Raw genomic sequence first — 23723 nt, 5'->3', positions numbered from 1 at the left:
TGTTGTTGCACGTCAAGTCGATCTTGGTTCGCTTCCAACATATAAGAAGAAGCCATCTGGCCAAGATCCCAGGTTCTTCTTCTCACACTCAGACTGCCATCACTGCCAGAACTTTCGCAGGCGCCTAGGTGTTTTTCTTCTCAAAACTGAGCTGCTTCTGCTGCCTGTCATTGTCCCCCCCGGAATAACCTTTGTCGCCAACATGTCCGCCGCATACAATGCTTCCTCTTTGACCTGGCAAGAGCGCCTCGAAGGTGCGTCTGCGACCATTGTTCACTTGACGTCCTAATCGCTGACCATGGTTTCCGCAGAATGCTGTCGTCTGGCTCAGATGAGCAAACCACACTTTGAGATGTTCTCGGACCGTCGTGGTGAGCCTGCCCTCTTCCACGACACAAAGTTGAGGATGAACCTGTCACTGACGTGTGATCTAGGAGGCCGGACCGCGTGGTCGAGCAAGGTGACAATTGACGGACATTGTCTGGAAGCCAGATACTGGTATGATGGCAATTACTTGAACAATGCCAAGGAAGATGTCGCCGAAGTAGCCTATAATTGGCTCATGAAAACCTGATGATATTGGGGGATCGCGACCCCTCGGGGTGGGTGAGAGGCCGGGAACTGCTTGGGCGTGGAGCTGGCCGCTCTTCGCAATGGCAAAATGAGCGTCCCTTTTCCCCGTCGGATTTTCTTTGGCTTCAGCGTGGTTTGGTATTCTTTCGGACTGGATGCGGGTACAGACGAGGTCAGGGCCGAGGCTCGGATGCAAGGCTAGCTATCTCTCCTGCATAGCTTGATGGGAGTTGTCTTCGTTCTCCAGTCTCCACTGGCAAGGGCATCCTTGCCAGACGGACGGCATCGAGCCACATGTTTCATGGCTGCACGATCGCGCTTGCACGTTGTCGGTAGACCAGCTAGTCTCTCGTTTGCATGTGCGATCGGTTTGGTGCAAAGGCGCGATCGGCTAGGAGTTACACGTCTCTTTGAATAATACGGATCAGGTCAGTATGCAAGGTTCATCACACCGGTCTTGTTGGTCACTGCACGTGGGAATTGTCAGCAAAAGTAAGGATGCGGCGATGAGCTGTGCGAGCTTCTGTCAAAAGTGAGGTGTGCCTGAAGCGTTGATGCTGTGTGTCAATGCACATGAGGACACGCCCATCATGGCGTTTGAAGCCCAATTGATTGGGGCATGTTGCAATGCCGCAGCTCAAGTGATCTCGTTGTTGAAAACGCTGTAAGAGTTAAACGAGTCTTGACTCGGTGAGACATCAGACTGTATTTGGATTATGTAAGCCAAATCGGCGCTGAGCGGCGATAGGTTTCGCCGGTCGCCGGGGGAAGCTCGAAATTTCGTTGCGGCGTACCGCGACGCTCGCGTGCAGATCACAGGAAGGGGAAACGCACGCCCAACCTTTGGCCACTACACCCCGAAGCCTTTGTGGAGGCCTTTCGAAATGTTTGCGACAAGACGAGCTTGGGGCGCAGGCAGGGCGCTAGCCGTTCGATCGAGACCTGCGCCATCTCAGAGCACGACGTTCCTCTCCTCAATACCGTCGAGACGATGCTATGCAGACGAGAAAGCTAGCGTAGCACCCGAATCCTCCCAGCAGCCAAAGCGAGGAGAGATTTCCGCGTCGGGCCCCCTTCCCGATGAATCTGCATCCCCAATTGATGCGTTGGGCGACGAGAAGCTGTACGAAATACTCTACGGCGGACGCATAGCGCCCAAGGATGGAGAGCCGGGGTTGACAGAGGCTCAAGAGGAGAGTCTATACAACACGGGCAGGATACCGGTCCCTGAGGAAGCCGAAGCCATCGCTGCCTCTGCCGAGCTGGAGGCGCAGGCTCTTCCGGAGGCACAGCAGCAGCTCACCCACAAGTTTGCGCTGCCCGCCAGGCCATACGCGCCCGATCACCACCACAAGAAACGCTACCATCCCGTCATCGACCTGCTGGTCCGCATGATCATGAAGGATGGAAAGCTCAGCGTTGCACAGAGGGTATGCTAGGGACTGCCGTACCCGCAAGGAGACGACCTGGACTAACTGTGCTAGCACCTGGCCACGGCCATGAACGTACTACGAACGTCGCCAGCGCCCATCTACAGCCCCAAGTTTCCCCTCCTGCCGGGCACGCCCCCCGCGTCGCATCTACCGCTGAACCCCGTTCTGTACCTCACCGTGGCAGTGGACTCGGTGGCGCCGCTCTTGGTCATCAAGCAGATTGCCGGTGCCGCCGGTGGTGGCCGCGCCCTCGAGGTTCCCCAGCCAACCTCCATCCGACTGCGCAGACGATTAGCGTTCCAGTGGATCCTCAGCGCTGTCGAAAAGAGACCGTCCAAGGGGTCTGGGCGCAAGCAGTTTGGCCACCGGTTGGCTGAGGAGATTGTCGCGGTGGTGGAGGGGCGCTCGGGAGTGTGGGACAAGAGGAAAGCCGTGCACAAGCAAGGTACAGTGGCCCGTGTCAACGTTGGCGCGAAGGGTAACAGGCGCAAGTGAGGACGTACTTTGGTGTAAGTATCCAGGGGGGGAAGCTGTGCGTCCGGTTCTCGAGTCGGGTCCCGGGCGGCTTGTCAGTGTACGAGCAAGCCCTTTGTATTGATTTGTATTATCTGATTGTACACATTTACGGCACTTGGTTGTTGCTGCATGGAAATAGAATATATCCGTCTGCGTTTTGGTGGATACGCACATGTGAAAGGCAACTTAAGCAGACAGGCACTGCAGATGCCGTGTTACCCACCGAGAGACCAATGAGTGAAAGAAAAAGGTGAACGTGATGGGAGCCTCTCATAATCAGGTCCATCAGCCATGCTTGAGACGGCACGTATTGAGGCCCGGGCCAACACCAAGGCCAAGGGAAGCCAACGGCCAGAATCTCTCTATCGACAGGGCGAGCGATGGCGCAGAATTAAGGTCACAATTAAGGTCTGGATTAAGGTCCAGAATCATCTGTGGCCTGGGGGAATTGGCTGGGCCTCCGGCTGCGCACTGGGGCCGTTTTCAGCGTTGCCGCCCCACCTTTTCCGTCCAGGCTGCTCCAGTCCCTCCCTCCCGGCCCTCCCTCTCCAGTGACCACTGACCACCAGTCCCTCCCTCATCCCGCCCACCATCCTCCCACCTCCAAGCTAAGCCAGGCCTCCGACATGTATCTTCTCCCCACATTCTACGAGGCACACGAGGGTCTGACCTGGGACATCTCCTTCACTGTCTTGCAAGACGAGATCTGGTGAGAGTGTGAGAGATCTGCAGCAGAACTGCACATCAACCCAGTGCCAATCTCCTGACCGAATCCGCATCCTTACGCTAGATCCCCTCGAGCTCGAACTATCCCACCCTCTTCCACGTCAGACCACGCACGTTTCGACTAGCCCGGAGACCATCCGAAGCAAGTTCTAAACAGCTGGCCCTTACCAGGTACCATCGAAGCATATCTCGCCGCTGCTCTCCTTCCGTTGCCTGCAACTGGCAAACTTTCGATCCCACTGAAAGTCGATCTTTCTGTCGCGAACAAAAACCAAGAGGACGGGCGAATCCATTCATCACCGCTTGCGCACGCACGCAGACACACGTCCACCACCTTTTCCCAAGTTCTTCCTTGGCAATTGAAGCCCATCCAGCGTCGCCCAACATGAACCGAAGCAAGAGCTCGTCAAGACCATCCTCCATGTCGCACGATGCTCGCCCGATGAGCATCGACGCCATGCTCGACATGGAGCGTCGAGAGGTCCTGGCGCTCCTCGAGAACAGTTCGCAGACGAATTCTTCGCCCGAAATTGAGCGTCGCTCTGCATCCCCATACCAGACGCCGAGGTCGCCCGTGCGAAGCATGCTGGACATTGACGAGGAACCGAGTACGTCGAGCCGACCCACGAGCCCACACCGACAAGCCCCCGTGCGAAGCATGCTCGATACCGGGGCGCCTCTACATAGGACTGGCAGCAACACCACGCCCAACTCGCCCGTGCTGACGAGCGACGCGGGGGCAAAGGTCAGAAGCCCGAGTCAGTCATCCTACAATCGAGGTAAGTCGGAAGGAGCCTACAAGGCAGCAGGGCTAGACTCACGACGCTCAGGCAGCGCAAACCATAACGACCCCGCCTCTGGATATCAGTTCTCGGGCATTTACAATACACTGGGAGGCGCGCATCAGCAACAGATGCCCCTGCGGGCTGGCCAAGGCAGCGGGTTTGGGCAGTCAAGGTCTGGGTCGCTGGCGGAAGCCCTGCGCAGCAGCGACCTGAGCAGCCTGCAGCTACCTGGCGAATCGGGTCGCAGCTCTTCTCGCGGTGGCATCCCGAGCCGGTTAGGAGGAGGAGGAGGAGGAGGTCGTCAGAATAAGTCAAAATCGCCCAGCAACCGCCTCAGCAGTCGCTCCCGATCGCCAGCGACGTTCTCCCAAGCGCTGCCTCCAGGCAAAGGATACCTCAACGATGGGCAGGTGTTCGACATGAACAATGCATACAGGCGCCTGTCCGATGCCAACCTCGTGTACTCTTCTGGGAGCTTGGCGCAGCTGCCCATGCGGAAACAGTCTGTGGACCCAGGCGAGGGCAGGCTGGTGAAGGACTACCTCGGTCCCGATGGCGAGCATCTAGGCTCTAGTGAGGAAGATGAGCCATACTCGACCGATGATGAGTCCCGTGGGCGAAAGAAGGAGCCTAGGGCGCTGAATCCGGACGCCAAGGGGGAGAAGCATCTGAGCGAGTCGCGCTCACGGTCCGGCGGCCGCAAAACGCTCAGTCTGTTGGCAGCGGCTGAGGCCGAGCGTGAGTCTCAACGTGCCGCGAGGCTTGTGTGACCAACTAACTAACGTGGACTCTAGGCACACACGTAGCTGGACAGTACCAGTATCGCTCACTGATCCCCGATCCCGAGATCAAAGTGACCAATGCATCTGGCGACACGGTCAAGCCTGGGAAGCATAGTGTCCATCCGCACACGAGCTTTGACCACACGCCAGGATCAGCGACGGCGTCTGTCATGGATTCAGATGAAGAAGCCGACTTTGACGAGATCAGGAGGGCACAGAAACTGTCATTCACAATGACGAACATCATCTCCAACGCCGAGGCCCACCGTGCGGTTCGAATCATCTACCGTGGCGAGTACAATCGGATCGCGCAGACGGCGGACGAGGAGTCTCGCCGGCTGCGAAAGTACATGGTGGCGACTGACCTGAGTGACGAGTCGACGCATGCTCTCGAATGGGCCATTGGCACGGTGCTCCGCGACGGGGACACGCTGATCGCCATCTACTGCGTGGACGAAGAGACCGGCATCCCGGGAGGCGATGGGGTCTCGGACGACTCGAAGACAACACGTGAGCAAGCTGCTGCTGTGAACACGATCACGAGCTCCAAGTCGGCCCCTGGCGGTCTGCTGTTCAGGGGGGAGTCGACAGCGAACACACCGGGCGCCTCTCCTGCGCCCTCAACCAGGGGCGAGAACAAGGCTGAGGAGGATCGTCACCGAGCGGCCAAGGACATTACGGACCGGGTGCTGCGGCTGTTGCGCAAGACGCAGCTGCAGGTACGGGTAGTGGTGGAGGTGATGCACTGCAAGAATCCCAAGCACCTCATCACAGAGGTCATTGACCTGGTCGACCCTACGCTCGTCGTGATAGGAAGCCGAGGACGTAGCGCACTCAAGGGGTACGTCCATTCTTCTCTGCTCCACGCTGTGTGGTTGCTAACCTGTCGACAGTGTGATTTTGGGGTCATTCTCCAACTACCTGGTGACCAAGAGCTCCGTGCCGGTCATGGTGGCGAGGAAGAGGCTCCGCAAGCAGAGCAAGTATAAGCGGACAGCCGTGCGACAGGTCAACAATCTGCACAACCCGGCGGCTCGCAGTCTGGCGAATGCCAAGATTGACTGATGCGGCCAGGCGTGTCCAAGGAGGTTCGATGGGCGTTTTGTGGTTAGATGTTACTTTGAAAGCGTCATTGTCATACATGGTGTATACGATCGGTTCACTTTGTTGGAATGGTCATCCTCGAGCTCCCTCGCACATGTGAATTGGTGTATTCGTCATAATCGCTTTAAACCCTTGTCCAGAGGGGGGGCAGCTCGCTCACGTGTCGCGTCCATGGTCGTCGAGATCTTGGGCCAATACTGCGTACTTGGCTTCCTCAAGTGTAGTGCATATAGGCTACGAGCGACGCGATGGCATTTTATTTGAACATGACCAGTGGCTGTTATTATTACTATCGGGCGGGGTATCGACGGGAGGTCCCTGGATTGTTGTCCCTCCAGTCAAGGGATTTGGGGGGGGCGCAGTGCTCCATGTCGCTCACTGACCGACTCCAGTCTCGACGCGATGATTGGAGACGTTCAGTCCACCCGGATGGATGCCAGTTCATCATGCCATGATACGACAACAAGCTGCCTTTCTCTGTTCCACAGTGAAAGTGAAACCAACTCACTCAGTCGCTGCGAGGCTGTGTTGTCAGGGTATCGCAGTGGATCTACCCCAGGTCAACAACTGTGTGATGATTGATCTTTTCCAGCCTCTCCATTTCCTCCCACCCCCAAAAGCGGCCCGTTGTCCAGACCACCGTCACGTTCACGTTGATTCGCTCTCACTGGTGTCCTTATCCAAACAAAGACTCCTGTAGCCGTGCTTAGCCCTTTTCGACTCCAGTCCCCGTCCAGTCCTCGCTCACTTGTCCTTGAGTACGTGCGTACTTACGTACGTAGAAGGGATGAATTCCCTCTTCACCGTCAACAACAACGTCTCCCTCTCACTCATCAGCGTCACCGTCACACCGAGCACGTTTCTCGCCAGTCTCATCGTCGTCATTGTCCTCGTGGCAGCCCTTTACATCCCTCGATCACTGCCAGGGATCCCAAATTGGCTCCTGTCATTCCCCCAGAGACTTTGCTCGCTGGCGACAAGCGACACATCGCCAGCAGCAGCAGCAGCAGCAGCGACACTGAGAGACAAGGCGTTGCCGGCGCCACCATATGGATGCGACGACGCCTACTATTACGGCCAAGACCCCTACTGCGATAGTCGCCTCATCTTGCAAGATCAATCACTAGTTCTTGCGCGCCCAGACCTAGTCCACTACACGCTCAACAAGCACACAAAGTCCAAGAAGAAACACAGTCTCGCATCATCACACTCGTCATCAGCATCGCCCGCACCACTTCTCCACCATGAACAGTCCTCCCGGCGACACAGACTCCCTGCGGGACTTCAACCGTCGCTCCCCAAGCCCCTCCCACTCCCTCAGCGACCTCTCGAGCGACGGCCACTTCGACGACGAGAAGAGTCTCCGCCCAGCACCACACCACCACCTGTCCGTCTCCGAGATCGAATCAACAGGTGGATTCTCACCACCGGCGTGGCGCCGGAACCACGACAGCGGCGCTCGCAGCAGCAACGAGCTCTGGACAGGGCCAGGTGAGCACCGCCCGCCCATGCTGCTTGACCTGTCCAATGGATTCGAGGTGCAGGATCACGCTGAGCACAGCGACCGGGCGTTGGCGCGCGCTGCGGCCGTGAGACTGCCCAGGGCAAGTCAGAGTCCTGCGATGACCAGACAATCATCTCCAGAGATCTCTAGATCAGATCCGAGAGAGGTGCCGGCATCGGCAGAAACAAACAATGAGACCTGTACGTTGGCGCCACGTGGATTGACTTTCACGTGAATTGAATAGAGTTGGGACTAACCTCTCCGTGCAAAGACATGCGTTTCGCCTGGCGGGCAGAGGTGACACAACGCACTGGACCCATCGACACACTCGTCAACATGGTCCGAACGCCATACCGCGCCGCCACGCGGACAAGGGTATCAACGGTGACCTCGATCTTCGTCGCCATCCTCAGCATAATGTTCCTCAAGATCGTCCTCTCCCCCGTCAAGTCCCGACCGGCTGGCGACCTCGTCAAGATCGCGGGGATCGCTCGCTCCTTTGAGCCCCTCATCTACTACTCGGAGCACGCCAACGTCCAGGCACAGGGCCTGCTGTCCACGAGCATGGCCGTCGTGGATCTGAGCGAGTCGATGCGCAGGAGCACCATGGACTACGCGCCCAGACTGGTGGTCACACTGGACAGTTTGAGTGAAGATCTCAGGATGCTCGCCGTCGAGGTGACCAGGTTCTTGACCACGGTCGACAGCGACATGGACGGGTGAGTTTTGCTCATTCTGCTTCCCCCTCTGCCTAGGACGGCGTCCCGAGGCTACCTGAGCTGACACGTCGTCCAGAATACTAAGTGTCATGGACTGGTCCAAGATGCACCTCAGCCGGTTCCAGAGCAACAAACACCAAGGCCTGCTGTCGTCCGCCTACGACAACGTCTACGACGCTCTGTCGTCCGCGCACATCCTCGAAGACGACGCAGGCCACCAGACCTCGGCGGGCGCCGTCACAACATACATCTTTGGATTCCCCGAGGCGAAGCGCGAGCAGCGGCTCATCCAGCACATGTTTGACGAGTTCATCACCGTGCTCGACGAGTCCATCACCAGCGAGCTGGAGCAGTCCCTCAGCCTGTTCCAGCTCTACGACGCCGTCGACAAGAACATGGCCAACGTCGGCCGCACCGTCGCCCAGGAGTCCAGCACGCAGGACCACCTCCACAATGACGCCCTGTCCGGCCTGTGGGCGCGCATCCTCGGCCCCAACGCGGCCGACATTTCAAAGTACGAGAAGAACCACCGTCTCCTGACCAATGTGCGCGCCAGCACAAACCAGAACCGCGCCCTGCTGGAACACCACAAGACCCAGCTCCTGAGCCTCCAGCAGTCGCTGAACCGACTACGGGGCCAGCTGGTGTCGCCCAGGATGAGAGGCGCCAACCAAACTGTCCTCACCTTGGAAGACCAGATACAGGGCATAGACGATGTGAACAGGTATCTCACCGACATCAGGCTGAAGCAGAAGTCGAGGGTCATGGAGAACTTGTATGCGAGAATGCCGAGCCAGGCGACTCACATGGGATGGGATGTCCATGAGGTCGCAGGGGGAGGGGGGCCGAACTAACCAACTAGACTAGATCTCAGGTCCCAGGCAATTTATTGAAATATTTGTACAGATCGTGGGTCTTTGGGCTGGTGTAGCCTGGGAATACTCTGGGGACTTATTAGCTGCGATACCATACATTCAACTGGACAATCACACTTCAAACAACAAAATGCTTGGAATAAATGCCTCTCGTATTGACGCGTAGCTCATAAAAATACGACTGCACCAAGTAGTCTGTAAAATGCAAGGTCATTCTGGGGAGGGGGGTATCGACCTAGTACAGGCAACGTTCACAAATTCCATCTGCCCACAACGCCATCCGGGTGGTTTGATTCGCGCGTGCTTCGTCATCGTCGCGTCCACCAAATGAATCATTCAACTTTTCCACCGTCTTTCCTGTGAAAGAGAAGTCGCAAAGAAGTCTACCCGCGCAAAAGACCGGAGGTTTGGCCGGTAAAGCAGAAGACACCAGCCAGAGGTCACTGTAAGTAAGAGCGGTAGATACTCTACCTCGTAACCGTAACAAAGGAAATTCATATCATGCTGAGGAGATCACATCACAAGACGTGTTTAAGCCTTGGTCTCCTCCTCCTTCTTGGGCTCATCAGTGCTCTGCGACTTGATGTACTCATCGTACACAGCCAGAGCCTCGTCGACCTTGGCCTTGAGGGCAGCCTCGTCCTCAGCACTAGAAATTATTAGCAAGATGCATTACATGCGGGTATGCGCTTGTACTCACAGGTTGATCAGCTCGTTGTTGTCCATCTCGAGAAGCATGCCCGTGATCTTGCCAGCAAGCTCGGCGTTGATGGCCGAGATCTTGGGGAACAGCATCTCACCGAGGATTTGCTTCTGCTGGGCGGGCTGGGCGGCAGCAAGCTGGGCCTGCAGAGCAGCAGTAGGGCTCATGTCCGAGCCACGGCCAGCGGCCTGCTGACCAGCCTGGTTGGGGAAGTTTCCGTTGCGGCCGGCGTTGGCGTTAGCACCACGGCCAGCACCGCCCTGCTGGCGGTTGTTGGGAGGGAAGCCAGACATGCCGGGACCACCCATACCACCTGCGCCAGGAGGACCACCAGGCATGCCACCACGGCCACCCTGGGGTCCACCGCGGCCACCGGCCATGGCGGCCTGTTGAGCCTGCATGGCGGCCATGAACTGAGGAGTGCCGGGCTGTCCGTACTGAGGAGGGAACTGGCCAGGCATGGGGTACATGTTAGGGGGCATCTGCTGAGGAACGCCGCCGCGACCACCCTGAGGGTAGCCAGGGAACTGTCCTGGGCGACCACCCTGCTGGGGCATCATGCCTGGCTGGGGGAATGGCATGCCACGGCCACCCTGCTGAGGCATGAAACCGGGCTGCTGGCCAGGAGCGTAGAAGACAGGGGGCTGCATGTACTGGTTGGGCATGCCGGCGGCGGCAGCAGCGTGTTGCATGCGGAGCTGGTTGCGAGCCTGGATACTAGCCTCAAGCTGGTTCTTGCGGACATCCTTGCGCTGCGCCAAAGCGACGTACAGAGGCTTGCCGTTGAACATGCGCTGGTTCATCTCGGCCACAGCCTTCGTGGCGTCGTCGGGGTTGCTGAAGCAAACGAAGCCGAAGCCCTTGCTCTTACCGAGCTTCTTGTCGCCCTTCTTCTCAGCCTTCTTGTCCTCCTTGGCACTGTCGTCAGTCTCTTCAGTGTCCTTCTTCTCCTCTTCCTTCTCCTCTTCCTCCTTCTTCTCGTCGTCCTGGTCCTCCTTGTCCTTGTTCTCGTCCTCGGGACCCTCGCCTTCAGCGAAAGTCTCCCTCATCACCTTGGCGGAGGTGATCGGGCCGAATTCGGAGAACATGGAGCGCAGCTTGTCGTCGTCGACATCATCGTCGAGGTTCTTGATGTAAAGGTTGACGCCCTGGTACTTACTAGCCTTCTCAAGGCGAGCAGCCTCGTACGACTTGCGAAGCTCCTCCTCGCGCTCGTGCTTCTTCTGAGCGCGGCCAACGTAGAGGTCTTGGCCCAGGAAATCCTTGCCATTGAGCTCATCGACGGCCTTGTTGGCAGCCTCGTGGGTGGTGAAGTTAACGAAACCAAAGCCACGGCTCTTGCCCTCTGGGTCGCGAGCCAGGGACGACGAGGTGACGTCGCCGTACTTCTCGAACAGCTCACGGAACTGGTCATCAGTAGCCTCAGTGTTGATGTTCTTGACATAGATGTTGGTGAAGTTGGCCTTCATCTCCTCGAACTTGGACTGGCGGTCCTTCTTGGGAATGTGAGGGCCGACGAAGACCTTCTTCTCGTTGAGCAGCATGCCGTTAACGTGCTTGATAGCCTGCTGAGCGGCCTCGTCGGTCTCGTAGTGAACGAAACCGTAGCCCTTGGAGTTGCCGTGCTCGTCCTGGGCAACCTTGCAGCTCAGGATGTTGCCAAAGGCGGCGAACGTGTCGTGCAGAGCCTTGTTGTCAATAGCGACATCGAGGTTCTTGATGAAGACGTTGCCCTGGCCTGTCTTGCGCAGGGCGGGGTCACGCTGAGACCACATGATGCGGCAGGGGCGTCCCTTGATCAGAGTGTAGTTGAGCTCCTCGAGAGCCTTCTCGCCGTCGGGGGTCGAGTTGTAGTTGACGTAGGCGTAGCCGAGAGAGCGACGGGTGACAGCATCGCGGCACACACGGATCGAGGCAACAGCGCCAATCTGGGAGAAGAGCTCGAACAGCATGGCCTCGGTGACGGAGGGGTCGAGCTCGCCAACGTACAGAGAGGCCGAGTTCTGGGGGTGGGGAGCAGCCGAGCCGGGGGTAGGAGCGGACGCATCGTCAGTGGCAGAGACGCTGGTGTCGATGGCAGGAGCAGCCTTATCGCCGCTGCTGTTGATCGAGGTGTTGTTCATGTTCTCGGTGAGCTGGTCAACAGCGCCGGAGGTAGAGGTTGCGGCCATTTTGGACTTGGGAATGACTAGATATACAGGGTCAGCCTGATGGAACATTTGAAAAGGAAACAGACAGGCGCCAGATGTGCTGAGGGGGCGTGCCGCCGCGGGTTGGCGGGGTGGTTTGCAAGACATACCAGAGTCAACAGTGTCAAGGACGAGAAGAGGTTTTCCTGTAAACGGACTGACAACGACGCGATGCAGACCGAGGGGGGGGGCAGAGGTAATGACTTCGAGGACCGACGTAAGGGTGGCTCGAAGGGTTGTTCTTTGTCGACGTGGGTGTTGTCGTTGGTTGGTCAGTCGAGGACTGGGGGGGTAAGGCAGACAAAGCCTTGGAGTTTTTTGTGATTTTTCAAGTTTTTTTGAGGTTTTTTGAAACAATCAAGTGAGCAACCAGGAGAGACAAGTGCAAGAACTGTCCCTCGAAATCAACTCGACTTTTTTTTGTGTTTTGACGTGCGGCGTTGATAAGAGTGGGTGGTGAGGGAGGAGAGAGCCTGGGTGGAGGGGAAATTTCGTGTGATATGGGCACATTTTTTTCCTCAGCGGTGGAAGCTGCCATTGGCAGCCCACCTTCGCAAGTCCCGCCGCGACGATTGAGCACACGCAGGTGGGACCTGGCTCACCTTGAGTCGGAAGGTTCACCTTGGAGGGGTCTAGTACATCTGATTGGCTCTTCGCCGGGCAGGGTCTGGGGAGAGTGCGTTCACCGACAGACAGGACCCCTCGATCGGTTAAAAAGAACACGCCATTGGTTGCTTTTTCACCGCTGAGGACTGTAGATTTAACAGCGCGTCAGAAGCGTGCTTTTGCATTCACAAGCGCCCTTGATCGGCCTGAATTCAAAGACATCTAAGTGCATGCAGTCACTGCTTTTAGCAGCACATGTACTACCCGGGAAGGTCTTCTCAAGTAGCTTATCTCTAGTGATCCGGGCGTCAGGCACCACAGATGCAACTGCGTCGTACTCGACTCGCGATTGCCATTTGGGCTCACCGCCCCATGAAAAACCAGGACCGGAAGATCACAGCGATAACGAACCATCTAGATCCTACAGATTGACCGTGGCAAAGACGCTTTGGAATCATCAAGGGATGTATCTGGTAGGAACCTGGCTCTTCGGGTACGGTACTGATAGTGGACTTTGCACATACAGAAATAGCCTGGACGTAGAAGCAGGTCGAAACTCTGGTGAGCCATGAACTTACCCGGTACCAAACACCACTGTGGCATTTGTCATTCCTTTTTTCGCTTCTAGAGGCGGGCTCCAGTCGCCAGCAGTTATTACGGCTGCGCTGCAAAAACAAGCATTAATGATGGCGCATAGATTGTTCTCCTTGGTCGTTTATGTTGTACTCGGGCTCGTCAATCTTTTGCTGACTAACAGCCTTCACGTGTTAATTTGAAATGCACGCGCTGCCCGGTATCAGTATTATTCAAGACTGTCAAAGAAACTTCAAAGTTTAGTTGAAGTCGAGAAAAATACAAATAGTCGCTATCAAGTTGCCGCCTACTTTTATCATGTACTAGAGTGTCTCGATAATAAGAGCAGACGCGCGAGGCAGTAGATGATCATGAAAGACCTGTGCAGTATCTCTGGTACCTGGGTTTTTGTGCTATCGCACGCCTGACCTCATAGCCCCACCAGACATAGCGGCCCTGAGCAGTGCTACCTGGTACTTATTAGGCATCTAGTCCTACGAATAACCCGACTGGAGCTGTCGTACCTATGCGCTACGCATACCACACAGTATGTTGCAAGGCACCCTCACCTCCATCGCCTCGTCACAGAACAGCAAGGTGTCGTAACCATGTTTTCGACATTCACGGGAAATTCGCGTCGACCGCGCAACGTCAACCTGAGCGGTGCCGCCGGCAACCCTTTCACTAATACATCATGGACTCCTGCCGCGGCATCGAATGCTACCAAGACCGTAACGAACGCGCAAGCCGACCGAGAGAGGCGACAGATAGAGCGCCGCAAGCTCAAAGCTGCGAAGGACGTGCAAAGAGTGTGGAGGGGCCATGTTGCAAGATGTCGGCTTGCTGACAGTCGAAGAACGGTGTTCGATAACCTCCCTGCGTATAGCGACCAGACCGACAGCGACCGCCTTACCCACTCGATGATCCTTCTTCTATCATTCTTCAGCATACGAAGGCCAGATGACCTCGACCGGCTCTTCAGGCTGGCCAGCGCACTTTCCAGCCTCAATATTGGTCAGGGCGGGCAAGCTCCGCAAGATGCTCACCGACTGCTCCGATTCTTACGGATTCTACTGGCAGGCATAAAGAAAAGCTGTGAGGGTTCTGGGACTCAAAAAGGCTCAGATCTCGAACGGCTTGCCGGGCTTTTGCGACTGGCGGCCCGCTTGTTCAGCTCGCTTCCTCAAGCCCCAACCACTTTGGCGAACGACTACTATGATACGCTTGTCCCAGTCCTTCACACGCTCCTGGGCACTCACCCAGACTCAGATATGCTGCTGCGTGACATGGTTGTCCTTCCGCTGCAAATAGCAGACTCATCGACAGTTGGTAAGTGATGCCCATACGCCTGGCTATACTTGGAGATTCTAACAACCCTGCAGCCGATCATCAAACGTGTATTTACTCAAGCCTGGCATACCGACTCTTGAGTCAGCCTAGCTCGCATACGTTTCAGTCACAATTACCGCAAATCGCACAAACTCTGAACGTCTCAAGACTTTGCTCCACCGTCTCCAGTACGTACGGGTCTGCCACGCTTCCCGAAAACGGACGACTGTGGCTCTTGGCTCATTTGATCGAATTGCTGGACTGTACTCCTGAAGATAAGAAAGTGGTGATCCTAGGGGCTCTGCAGCTTCAGCTATCAGCGCTGTCCGAGGTGGTGAAGGAAGGGTCATTTCCCGATCCATATATCCACACTCGGATATGTTCGCTGGTTGACCAAAGGGGAATTGATCAGCTTGTCAAAGACATATCGTCTGAGGCATCGTCATCAACCGGCACACAGGAGTCTGCCGCACCATTTGCGGCCTACACGTTAACCTTGCTCTCGAGCTTCCCATCGCAGGCGGATGATATTCGCATGCGTCTGCTACTGTCAACGCCCGACCACAATCGGAACGACTCTTCGTCCTCTATTGTGAAGTATTTTTGGCGAGAGGTGTGTGGGACACGGCTCTTCACTGAGGTACAGCACGGCGCAGAGACTTCTCTCAAAGTCATGCACCAGTTGTCTCAGCAGGACATGTCAAAAGACGATCAACATGGCTGGACATCCCTGCTCATGTTCCTGGGTCTCTACATATTCGTGCTCCGGATTAGCGATGATGACGACTTCTTCAGCCAGATCCAAGCCTCACCATTTCAAGACGCGCAGCCACTATCACAGGCCAGGAAAAGCAGCTTAGGCTTGAACGACTTGCTGTCACTGACCACCTTCCTCAAAAACGCCAGCTACGTTCTACACTATCACGCCCATAGGTTGCAGTCGTCGCGGTCAAGCCAAAGCCATAACACTCCGGTGACAGGAGTGGTAGATCTTGATGAGCTCAGGGCGCTTGTGACAACAGCGGTCAAGATGCTCTACGAGAGGGATTCCCGGAAGCAGTTCTTGCCCCAAGGGCACTGGCTCATGCCAACACAACTCCCACCGGGCGAACTCAGAGCGGCCGTGATCATGGAGGACCAACGTCAAGCTGCCGAGGATGCAAGCTCTGATGAGGACGAAGATTCCGGGTGGGAGGCAGATCTTGAGAGTCGCGTTCTCACGAACCCTTATGCACGTGCTGAACGCATGCGGCTTGAAAGACGCCGGAAAGCGAGGGACCACCGTCTTGCGGAATCGGGCCCCAAGCTGGAGGTTCTGCGACACATCCCCTTTGTCGTTCCTTTCGACACCCGCGTCGAGATCTTCCGCGAATTCATTCGCAATGACATAGCGTCAAGACATCAAGTAGACGCTCGTGGTTTTGACATCGGAGGCTTCCAGGCTAAGCACGACGCTTCGATCAGACGAGGGAGCCTGTTTGAGGACGCTTTTGAAAGCTTTTATCCCATAGGCGATGGGCTCAAGGACTTGATTCGAATCACGTTTGTCGACCAGTTCGGGGAGCCTGAGCCAGGAATCGATGGCGGTGGCGTCACAAAGGAGTTTCTGACGAGCGTGACTATGGAAGCATTCGAGCGGGGAAACATGTTTGTTTCCAACGAGAAAGGATTATTGTATCCAGACCCCACGGCTGTTGATGTGCTGCGTCATAGCATGAAGCAGCATGATCTACCGGCAGACTCCCAGGCCCAGGTGCTCAAGAAGATGCTGCAACGATATGAGTTCCTGGGTCGGATTATCGGCAAATGCCTGTATGAGGGCATCCTGGTCGACCTCATTTTCGCGGGATTCTTCCTTCTCCAGTGGCCTTCCTCAGGGGAAAAGAGCACTTACAAGGGGAGTGTGAATGATTTGAAAGACATGGACGAGGACCTTTACAGGGGACTCATGCGTCTCAAAAACTATTCGGGGGACTTTTCGGAGCTGGACACCAACTTCACCATTGAAGACCAAATAACACCCAAAGGAGAGGCGACTCAGACAGTCACAAGGAACCTCATCCCCAACGGCGATCAAACCAGTGTCACCATGGACAACCGCTTGTTGTACATCTCCTACGTGGCACGCCATCGCCTCGTTGCCCAGGGTGCAGCGCAGACCGCAGCTTTCCTACGCGGACTTCGCCAGATCATCAAGCCGCATTGGTTGTCCATGTTCAACCAAGTCGAGTTGCAGCGTCTCGTGGGCGGCGATTCCACGGAGATTGACGTCGAGGATCTGCGCCGGAACACGTACTGTAGCGGCGTGTACGAGATCGGCGACGATGGGCTGGAGCACCCTACAGTGGCGCTCTTCTGGAAGGTACTCAAGGAAGACTTTACGGATGCGCAACGACGAGACGTACTAAAGTACGTGACCTCGACGCCGAGAGCTCCATTGCTGGGATTCTCGCAGCTGGTGCCCAGATTCAGCATCAGAGACGCTGGCACGGATGAGACAAGACTTCCCAGTGCGAGTACCTGCGTGAATCTGTTGAAGCTTCCCAGATACAAGACAAGGAAGGTGTTGCGAGAGAAACTGTTGTATGCGGTTTCCTCCGGGGCAGGGTTTGACTTAAGCTAAGCATTAATACCATGAGTGAGTGACCCCTGACGGGCCATCGCCAAGCACGGAGCATACAGATCATACGCAACGATAATGTATAAAGTCAGTGTACAATGTTTGCCAGCGAGTCCCATGTACAGTTCTTATGGTCCTGGTCCCCTCAATTGAAGTTGCCGGAGAGCTTTGACCCCACGGTAGAACGTCATCTGATACGGACGCACCCCTAACACTCGATTATTGACGTTGCATCGCCGCAGATCGTGCGAGGACTCGCACGGCGGGCTGATCCTACCCGAGGCCCGAGTTAACCCCTCCATGGCGATCATGATCAACATCGACTCCAGATACAATAGATACCCCAGAAACCCCCCATGTCAAGATGTGACGTTGTGATACTCGGCCCTTGTTGACGCAAGGTGAGCCAAAGTCTACAAAGATGACTGGCAGCCAGGTCATGGGCTCTGAGACACCACGGCCCGGTCATCCCTTGCGTACCTTGCTTAGTTGAACAAGACCACATGCACGCTACCATGCTGCCTCTCGTCTCGCTTGGGCTCTGCGGCCTCGCTCTGGCTCAAGACTGCCCGGACTACGTCGATTATGCCGCTGAGCGACATCCGCCCTTCTCTTCAGGTATCTATGAGTACCCGTACCAGCGGCCCGCCGGAGAGTGCCATACTCACAAGGTCGACGAGGTTGAGGAGATTATTGGAAAAGGCATGAACGACACAATCGCGGATCGTGACCTCCACAGGCTGTTTGAGAACACATGGCCGAAAACCCTGGATACCACCGTCAAATGGACTGGTTTCGCCAAAGAGGACGCGGACGAATAGGTAGGAACCGCATCCAGATATAGATCCGCGGTCAGACTGACCGATCTCGAAGCTTGCGTTCATCATCACTGGCGATATTGATGCCATGTGGATGCGAGACTCGTCCAACCAACTCCAGTCCTACAAGTTGCTGCTGCCGAACGACCAAATCGCCAGGCTCTTCCGTGGTGCCATCAACCTCCAAGGTCGCTACATGCGCCAGAGCCCCCATTGCAATGCGTTCCAACCCCCTCCCGAGTCTGGCATTCCTCCGACGTTGGACAATGCGGAAGGCGATGTGGTTTCCCCCCCTTATGACCCCGAGTTTGTCTTTGAGTGCAAGTACGAGATCGACTCGCTCGCCGCGTTCTTCCAGCTCAGCTGGGACTACTACGAAGCAACCGACGACGCGGACTTCTTTCGCAAATTCGGCTGGAAAGACGCGGTTCGGACTATTCTCGATACCGCCAACGACATGAAGCAGGGCACATATGCGGACGATGGCCGGGTCCTGCCGTCTCCGTATACCTGGCAGCGCAAGGCGACAAGTGCCTCGGAGACTGTGGCCAACCACGGCACTGGTGCGCCCGTCAAGGGCAACATTGGTCTCGTGCGAAGCTTCTTCCGGCCGTCGGACGATTCCTGCATCTATCAGTACTTCATTCCAGGCAACATGATGTTTGCTCGCTATGTTAAAGCTGCGGCTGAGATCATGAACACCATTGACGAGGGTATGGCCAAGGAGATGAGGGGCGTGGCAGAGGGCATAGAGCAAGGTATCCAGGAGCATGCCGTTGTCAAGCATCCCAAGTTTGGCGATGTCTACGCTTTCGAGATTGACGGGTTCGGCTCGTTCAACCTTATGGTGAGGCATGGCATTCCAAGCCCAAGGAAGCGAGGTCCTGACGCCTTTCTAGGATGACGCCAACCTTCCATCGCTGCTCAGCATCCCTCATCTAGGATACTTGCCTGTTGATGACCCCGTGTACCAGAACACGCGCGCCTTTGTCCTCAGCAATATGAATCCATACTACGCATACGGTCCGTCATCAATGCCACAGGTGGTCCACACCTTGGGCCTGGCAATGGATGGCCAATGGGTGTCATCACGCAAATTCTCACCACTGAGGATGACGAGGAGATTTCGAGTAGTATTCGTATGCTTATGGATTCAACGAGTGGGTTGGGCCTGATGCATGAAACTGTGAATAGCCACGATGATTCACAATGGACACGGCCGTGGTTTGCGTGGGCGAATGGATTATTTGGGCAGATGATACTCGATCTGGCGGACAGGGAACCCGATTTGTTGAAAGCAAGCTTTCACAAGTGAGCGAAATCGATAGTCTTGACTTGCTTCCAAACGACGAAAAGACCATTTCGAAGATAGCGTAGGGTAGGTAGTCTAGCCAGATCTCGTCGTCGGCATTCCACACTTTACACCGATACGAGTAAGTCGTTTGGGCGATTGGCTCCTACATCGTAGGTAGCCATAGGTACGAAGCCAGACATCAATGGACATTGCTTGAGCCGGCGCTTGCCTAATTGTTCCCCACGGCCCGTTCAGACATTGACTTGCCGATGACATGATGCCTTCAGTAGATCGCAGCGAGCGGCTGGAGTCGGCTATACAATCCCGTGGCACGTGCACATTCGGCTGTGAACTCCCAGTATAAAGTGGTGGACCAATCACAATCCTGATATTGTCAAGCCGCATCCACCCGGCCTTCATGATGCACTCTTTGACATTCAGCTCGGCCTAATTAGTCTTTGTCCTCTTGTGCACCAGGTGACTGCCACTCATACGGAACGCTCGCCGAGTCTCTCGAGGCATTGATCATGTCGGCTCCCTCAAGATGTGTTCAGCGCACCAGTCGCGCCTTGCCTGCGCGTCTCGCGACAAAGCGCGCTGGTAATGTCGTCACCAGATCTGCCACCATCTCGACTTCAAAGCGGAACATACAGACCGCTCGAACCGTCGCTAGCATTCCACGACATTTCAGCCGCCGAGAATTCTGCACGACAAGGAGACTTCGGAGCGATGAAGACGACAGCATTGACCCCGCCACGGTCGAGCGCGAATCTGATGAGGTGGACGTCTGCATTGTCGGTGGCGGGCCTGCCGGGCTCAGTGCAGCCATTCGGCTGAAGCAGCTCGCGAACGAGGCCGGCAACGAGGATTTTAGGGTTCTCGTGCTGGAGAAGGCGGGCGACATGGGCGCACACATTGTCTCGGGCGCCGTGATACAGCCCTCGAGCATCAACGAGCTGATCCCAGACTGGCTGGACGAGGGCAACCCGAACCGATTCGAGCATGCGACACCAGCAGGGTCGGACAGGATGCGATTCCTGACCAAGACGTCGGCAATCCCTATCCCTTCACCCCCTCAGATGAGCAACCACGGAAACTACATTGTGAGCTTGAACCAGTTTGTCAAATGGCTAGGCGAGAGGGCAGAGGAAATCGGCGTCGAAGTATACCCTGGATTTGCGGCGGCCGAGGTTCTCTACGACACGGACGGCTCCGTCAAGGGCGTGGCGACGAATGATCTCGGTATTGCACGGAACGGCAAGCCCAAGGATACCTTTGAGCGTGGCATGGAGTTCCACGCCAAGGTCACCATGTTTGGCGAGGGCTGCCACGGCAGTCTGAGCAAGCAGGTCATCAAGAAGTTTGACTTGCGGAGCGACAGCCAACATCAGACATACGGCTTGGGAATCAAGGAGGTGTGGGAGGTGGACCCGGCCAAGTTTGAAAAGGGCTCGATTGTCCACTCCATGGGCTATCCTCTATCCAAGGACGTGTACGGCGGTTCGTGGATGTACCACTTTGGCGACAACCTGGTGTCGCTGGGTCTGGTCGTGTCGCTGGACTACCAGAACCCGTGGATGTCACCGTACCAGGAGTTCCAAAAGCTCAAGATGCATCCCCTGTTCCGCAATGTCCTGGAAGGAGGCAAGTGCATCTCGTATGGTGCTCGCGCTCTGATTGAGGGCGGCTTCCAGTCGATCCCAAAGGTGGCCTTCCCCGGTGGCGCCTTGATCGGTGACTCGGCTGGCTTCGTCAACGTTCCCAAGGTCAAAGGCACCCACAATGCCATGAAGTCCGGCATGTTGGCCGCCGAGGCAGCCTGGACCGCCATCGGCAAGAGCGAGGAGGGCACCGTCTTCCTGTACGATTACGAAGACAAGCTGCGCAAATCGCCCATCTGGTCTGAACTCAAAGAGGTCCGCAACATGCGTCCGTCATTCCACAACCCACTTGGCCTCTACGGCGGGATCCTGTACTCTGGTCTTGAGGCGTACCTCCTCAAGGGCAGGACGCCGTGGACCTTGAAGCACAAGACGCCGGACCACGCTTCCACCAAGCCAGCCGATCAGTTCCCCAAGATTGAATACGAAAAGCCCGACGGCAAGATTACCTTTGACATCTTGACCAGCGTCTCGCGGACAGGCACCAACCATGAGGAGGACCAACCCGTGCATCTGCAGGTCAAGGACTGGGACAAGCACAAGGACGAGACATACCCTCCCTACCAAGGGTTGGAGAACCGTTTCTGCCCTGCCGGCGTCTACGAATACGTCGAGGATCCTTCCAAGAAGCATGGCGTTCGATTCCAGATCAACGCCCAGAAGTAAGTCCGCAACCTTGCCTGGGATTGACCACGAAACTAACGCGGCCAACAGCTGCATTCACTGCAAGACGTGCGATATCAAGGCGCCCCATCAAGATATCAATTGGCAGGTGCCACAGGGCGGGGAGGGACCCAAGTACTACATGACATAGGACTATATGTCATACCAGTTCTTTGTGTGTATACCCAGAATCTGTAAAGAATCCGGTTGGCATTGCATGTAGGGGAATGACAAGGCCGCCACTCCAGGTTCTTTACCTCGTATAGACGTCTGCGTGATTGTATGTATGTCTACTCAGTACGTACGGGGCCAAACAGAGGCAACACAGCCCAGCGAAGGGCAATAAATGGCGTTCATGTTCATGAGTCACAGTAGCGCGCAATGTCTCACAGTTGGCTCACGGTTCGTACGGACCACGTGAGTCTTGTCGGAAGAGTCTTTTGAGATTCATCCCTTCCCTTGATGGAGGACAATCGTTCAACACTTGTGCAAAAATCGAGTTCAAGATCAATAGACCATTTGCGGCTCCGGGGAGCCTCGTTCTAACTCCCCGAGGCACGCCTCGGCTTGCCCAATTGGAACAAGTCGGGATCGCCAGCTAGCGCGAGCGAGCAGATATTGTTAGTGCAGTACATTGATAAGAAGCAGCGGGTACACGGTGATGCTTCCTTCATTATTTTTTTTTTTCAGAACTCTTAAGCAAAGTCTCTGGCCCTGAGGGTAAGTAAAAAATGATAATGGTCTGTAGGGAAAGCACCCACGCGTATCGCCTGCGCACGTAACGTTGCTAACTACTATGCTTTCGCCTTCGTTTTTTGATGCATTTGGGATGTCCAGGTTCATACTTGCCTGTGATAATGATAATGATAAAAGCCGCGGCTCGGATCCGTGCTCTGGGCCTCTGGCTCCAGTCGTTAGTGAACGGCTGGGCACCCCGGCCATCCTGGTGGTGGGTCGGTACGTGATGCATCTCAGCCACTCAGCAGCCGGAAGCGGTCAAGCTTGGGGCCGCTATGAAATTACGCGTGCCAGTTGGCCAAAACGTTCATGACTCACACAGTGATGAGGGTGTCAAGCTTTTGTCCGGTTTGACCCTACACAACTCTGGTCTGGCATGTTCGACATTTGTCAGTCTGGAGGACCATCTGGCATCAACAACGTCAAGGACCGTGACACTTGTCGCATGGACTCGTTGCGTGTGAAGGACATGACCTTGGGAGTCGTTGCCCAGTCTTTCCAGGCGGGGCGGCAAGGCGACTAGACCTTGTAATTAATCCGATGTGACGCGCAGGTAGGAAATGAGATGGCAGGGAAGACCACAGACCGCTTTCATGCCTCTTGTTGAACGACCTTATCAAGCGCACATGAAGAGGCCTCGACGGGATGGGTATCGTTGTGCGACAGACCTTGATACCTAAGCAAGGAAGACGCGACAGTGAAATGCAAGGCAACGAGGTGACTGCTGAAGCGCGCAAGAATTACGTGTTTCACGGCGCGACTTTTTCGTGTTGGTCAAGGGATGTGAGGGTGTCGTCCGTGTGTCAGGACCGGGGCAGTGCGAGCGCGTCCTCGAGAAAAAACGGGCCAACAAGACCCGTCAAGACCGAGACCGGTCATCGCTGTCCCTGGTCAGCCTGCATCCGAGCTCTTCTGCAACCTCGACTATTTTTTCCTCCAAAGTGTTCACTCTTCCACTTCACATCTTCGTCTCTTTCAGTTTGTCCTTGTCACACTCTGCCTCCTTTGTCTGTCAAGCACGCCTTGGCTCAAGCTCAGTCGAACGCTCATTGCCTTTGTGTGCTATGTGGCCCAGGATCAGTCGCACACGGGTAAAATCAATCGCATCGCAAGCGCACACTGTCGCGATCATCGCGCTGACAGCCAGGTCGGCCCGTCAATGACGAACGAACAAGCAGCAGAAGCAGTGGGTTGAGGGCTTGATGGAGGGCTTTGACAGCCCCCCTTTGTGTGCTGCACTTTGCGAGTTGCAACGTGTTGCAAGGGAACATCCTGCAACCACCTGCGCTACTTCAGGGGCTGCGGTGGGGATCAAATCGATGAAATTGCTGCGTAGACGTGGTGTGATTGGTCTCAAAATTTTTAGCGCGGCCCTTATCCTGCAGCGCCGTCCACCACAGGCGTCGCCCCAACCTGTGCGGTTGCCTGGGGTGTCTTTGTTTGCCCCTGTGCAGGCCGCGATTATAAAGAGTCGGCCTTCCCCCCTCCGGACCGCCACGTCTGTGTGGTTGC

The 23723-nt window shown here is 55.9% G+C and overlaps 9 protein-coding genes across 9 annotated transcripts; 8 read left to right on the top strand and 1 right to left on the bottom strand.

Moving 5' to 3' along the window:
- Nucleotides 1–202: 202 nt before the first annotated feature.
- F5Z01DRAFT_673799 (uncharacterized protein) lies at nt 203–574 on the top strand (the record flags this gene model as incomplete). The annotated part of the gene is made up of 2 exons (XM_046264972.1): nt 203–254; nt 312–574. The coding sequence occupies 2 exons, from the start codon at nt 203–205 to the stop codon at nt 572–574; spliced, it is 315 nt and encodes a 104-aa protein (XP_046118575.1).
- Nucleotides 575–1457: 883 nt separating this feature from the next.
- F5Z01DRAFT_636133 (ribosomal protein S7 domain-containing protein) lies at nt 1458–2501 on the top strand (the record flags this gene model as incomplete). Its single annotated transcript, XM_046262192.1, has 2 exons — nt 1458–2003; nt 2058–2501. 2 exons carry the CDS (start codon nt 1458–1460, stop codon nt 2499–2501), a joined length of 990 nt encoding a protein of 329 aa, XP_046118574.1.
- A 1168-nt stretch (nt 2502–3669) lies between these two features.
- On the top strand, nt 3670–5880 carry F5Z01DRAFT_621438 (Usp family protein; the record flags this gene model as incomplete). The annotated part of the gene is made up of 4 exons (XM_046261206.1): nt 3670–4291; nt 4328–4797; nt 4848–5656; nt 5709–5880. 4 exons carry the CDS (start codon nt 3670–3672, stop codon nt 5878–5880), a joined length of 2073 nt encoding a protein of 690 aa, XP_046118573.1.
- A 1283-nt stretch (nt 5881–7163) lies between these two features.
- F5Z01DRAFT_636131 (uncharacterized protein) lies at nt 7164–8996 on the top strand (the record flags this gene model as incomplete). The annotated part of the gene is made up of 3 exons (XM_046262191.1): nt 7164–7623; nt 7695–8142; nt 8219–8996. 3 exons carry the CDS (start codon nt 7164–7166, stop codon nt 8994–8996), a joined length of 1686 nt encoding a protein of 561 aa, XP_046118572.1.
- Nucleotides 8997–9548: 552 nt separating this feature from the next.
- F5Z01DRAFT_621457 (poly(A) RNA binding protein) lies at nt 9549–11891 on the bottom strand (the record flags this gene model as incomplete). Its single annotated transcript, XM_046261208.1, has 2 exons — nt 9549–9666; nt 9718–11891. 2 exons carry the CDS (start codon nt 11889–11891, stop codon nt 9549–9551), a joined length of 2292 nt encoding a protein of 763 aa, XP_046118571.1.
- A 519-nt stretch (nt 11892–12410) lies between these two features.
- F5Z01DRAFT_654418 (uncharacterized protein) lies at nt 12411–13333 on the top strand. Its single transcript, XM_046263426.1, has one exon. It carries the CDS (start codon nt 12746–12748, stop codon nt 13085–13087), a length of 342 nt encoding a protein of 113 aa, XP_046118570.1. The 5' UTR covers nt 12411–12745; the 3' UTR covers nt 13088–13333.
- A 363-nt stretch (nt 13334–13696) lies between these two features.
- On the top strand, nt 13697–17040 carry F5Z01DRAFT_636129 (uncharacterized protein; the record flags this gene model as incomplete). The annotated part of the gene is made up of 2 exons (XM_046262190.1): nt 13697–14417; nt 14471–17040. 2 exons carry the CDS (start codon nt 13697–13699, stop codon nt 17038–17040), a joined length of 3291 nt encoding a protein of 1096 aa, XP_046118569.1.
- A 155-nt stretch (nt 17041–17195) lies between these two features.
- On the top strand, nt 17196–19454 carry F5Z01DRAFT_686504 (uncharacterized protein). The gene is made up of 4 exons (XM_046265984.1): nt 17196–17816; nt 17911–18702; nt 18755–18878; nt 18899–19454. The coding sequence occupies exons 1-4, from the start codon at nt 17541–17543 to the stop codon at nt 19168–19170; spliced, it is 1464 nt and encodes a 487-aa protein (XP_046118568.1). The 5' UTR covers nt 17196–17540; the 3' UTR covers nt 19171–19454.
- On the top strand, nt 19354–21947 carry F5Z01DRAFT_83734 (uncharacterized protein). Its single transcript, XM_046267178.1, has 2 exons — nt 19354–21472; nt 21525–21947. Exons 1-2 carry the CDS (start codon nt 19677–19679, stop codon nt 21622–21624), a joined length of 1896 nt encoding a protein of 631 aa, XP_046118567.1. The 5' UTR covers nt 19354–19676; the 3' UTR covers nt 21625–21947.
- The last annotated feature ends 1776 nt before the right edge of the window (nt 21948–23723 follow it).

The sequence above is a fragment of the Emericellopsis atlantica genome (assembly GCF_019669845.1).
Source record: "Emericellopsis atlantica unplaced genomic scaffold F5Z01scaffold_12, whole genome shotgun sequence".
NCBI lineage: Eukaryota > Fungi > Ascomycota > Sordariomycetes > Hypocreales > Bionectriaceae > Emericellopsis > Emericellopsis atlantica.
The sequence above is the reverse complement of the archived record's forward strand: the minus strand, read 5'-3'. Positions and strand labels throughout refer to the sequence as shown.

What these genes read in the sequence shown, in the direction of transcription:
- F5Z01DRAFT_654418 (XM_046263426.1), top strand. Translation starts at nt 12,746, where the DNA reads ATGCAGTCACTGCTTTTAGCAGCACATGTACTACCCGGGAAGGTCTTC.
- F5Z01DRAFT_83734 (XM_046267178.1), top strand. Translation starts at nt 19,677, where the DNA reads ATGTCGGCTCCCTCAAGATGTGTTCAGCGCACCAGTCGCGCCTTGCCT. An exon ending in TTCCAGATCAACGCCCAGAA is followed by an intron (nt 21,473 to 21,524) that starts GTAAGTCCGCAA and finishes CGCGGCCAACAG; the next exon opens with CTGCATTCACTGCAAGACGT.
- F5Z01DRAFT_686504 (XM_046265984.1), top strand. Translation starts at nt 17,541, where the DNA reads ATGCACGCTACCATGCTGCCTCTCGTCTCGCTTGGGCTCTGCGGCCTC. An exon ending in CGAAAACCCTGGATACCACC is followed by an intron (nt 17,817 to 17,910) that starts GTCAAATGGACT and finishes CCGATCTCGAAG; the next exon opens with CTTGCGTTCATCATCACTGG. An exon ending in TCGGCTCGTTCAACCTTATG is followed by an intron (nt 18,703 to 18,754) that starts GTGAGGCATGGC and finishes ACGCCTTTCTAG; the next exon opens with GATGACGCCAACCTTCCATC.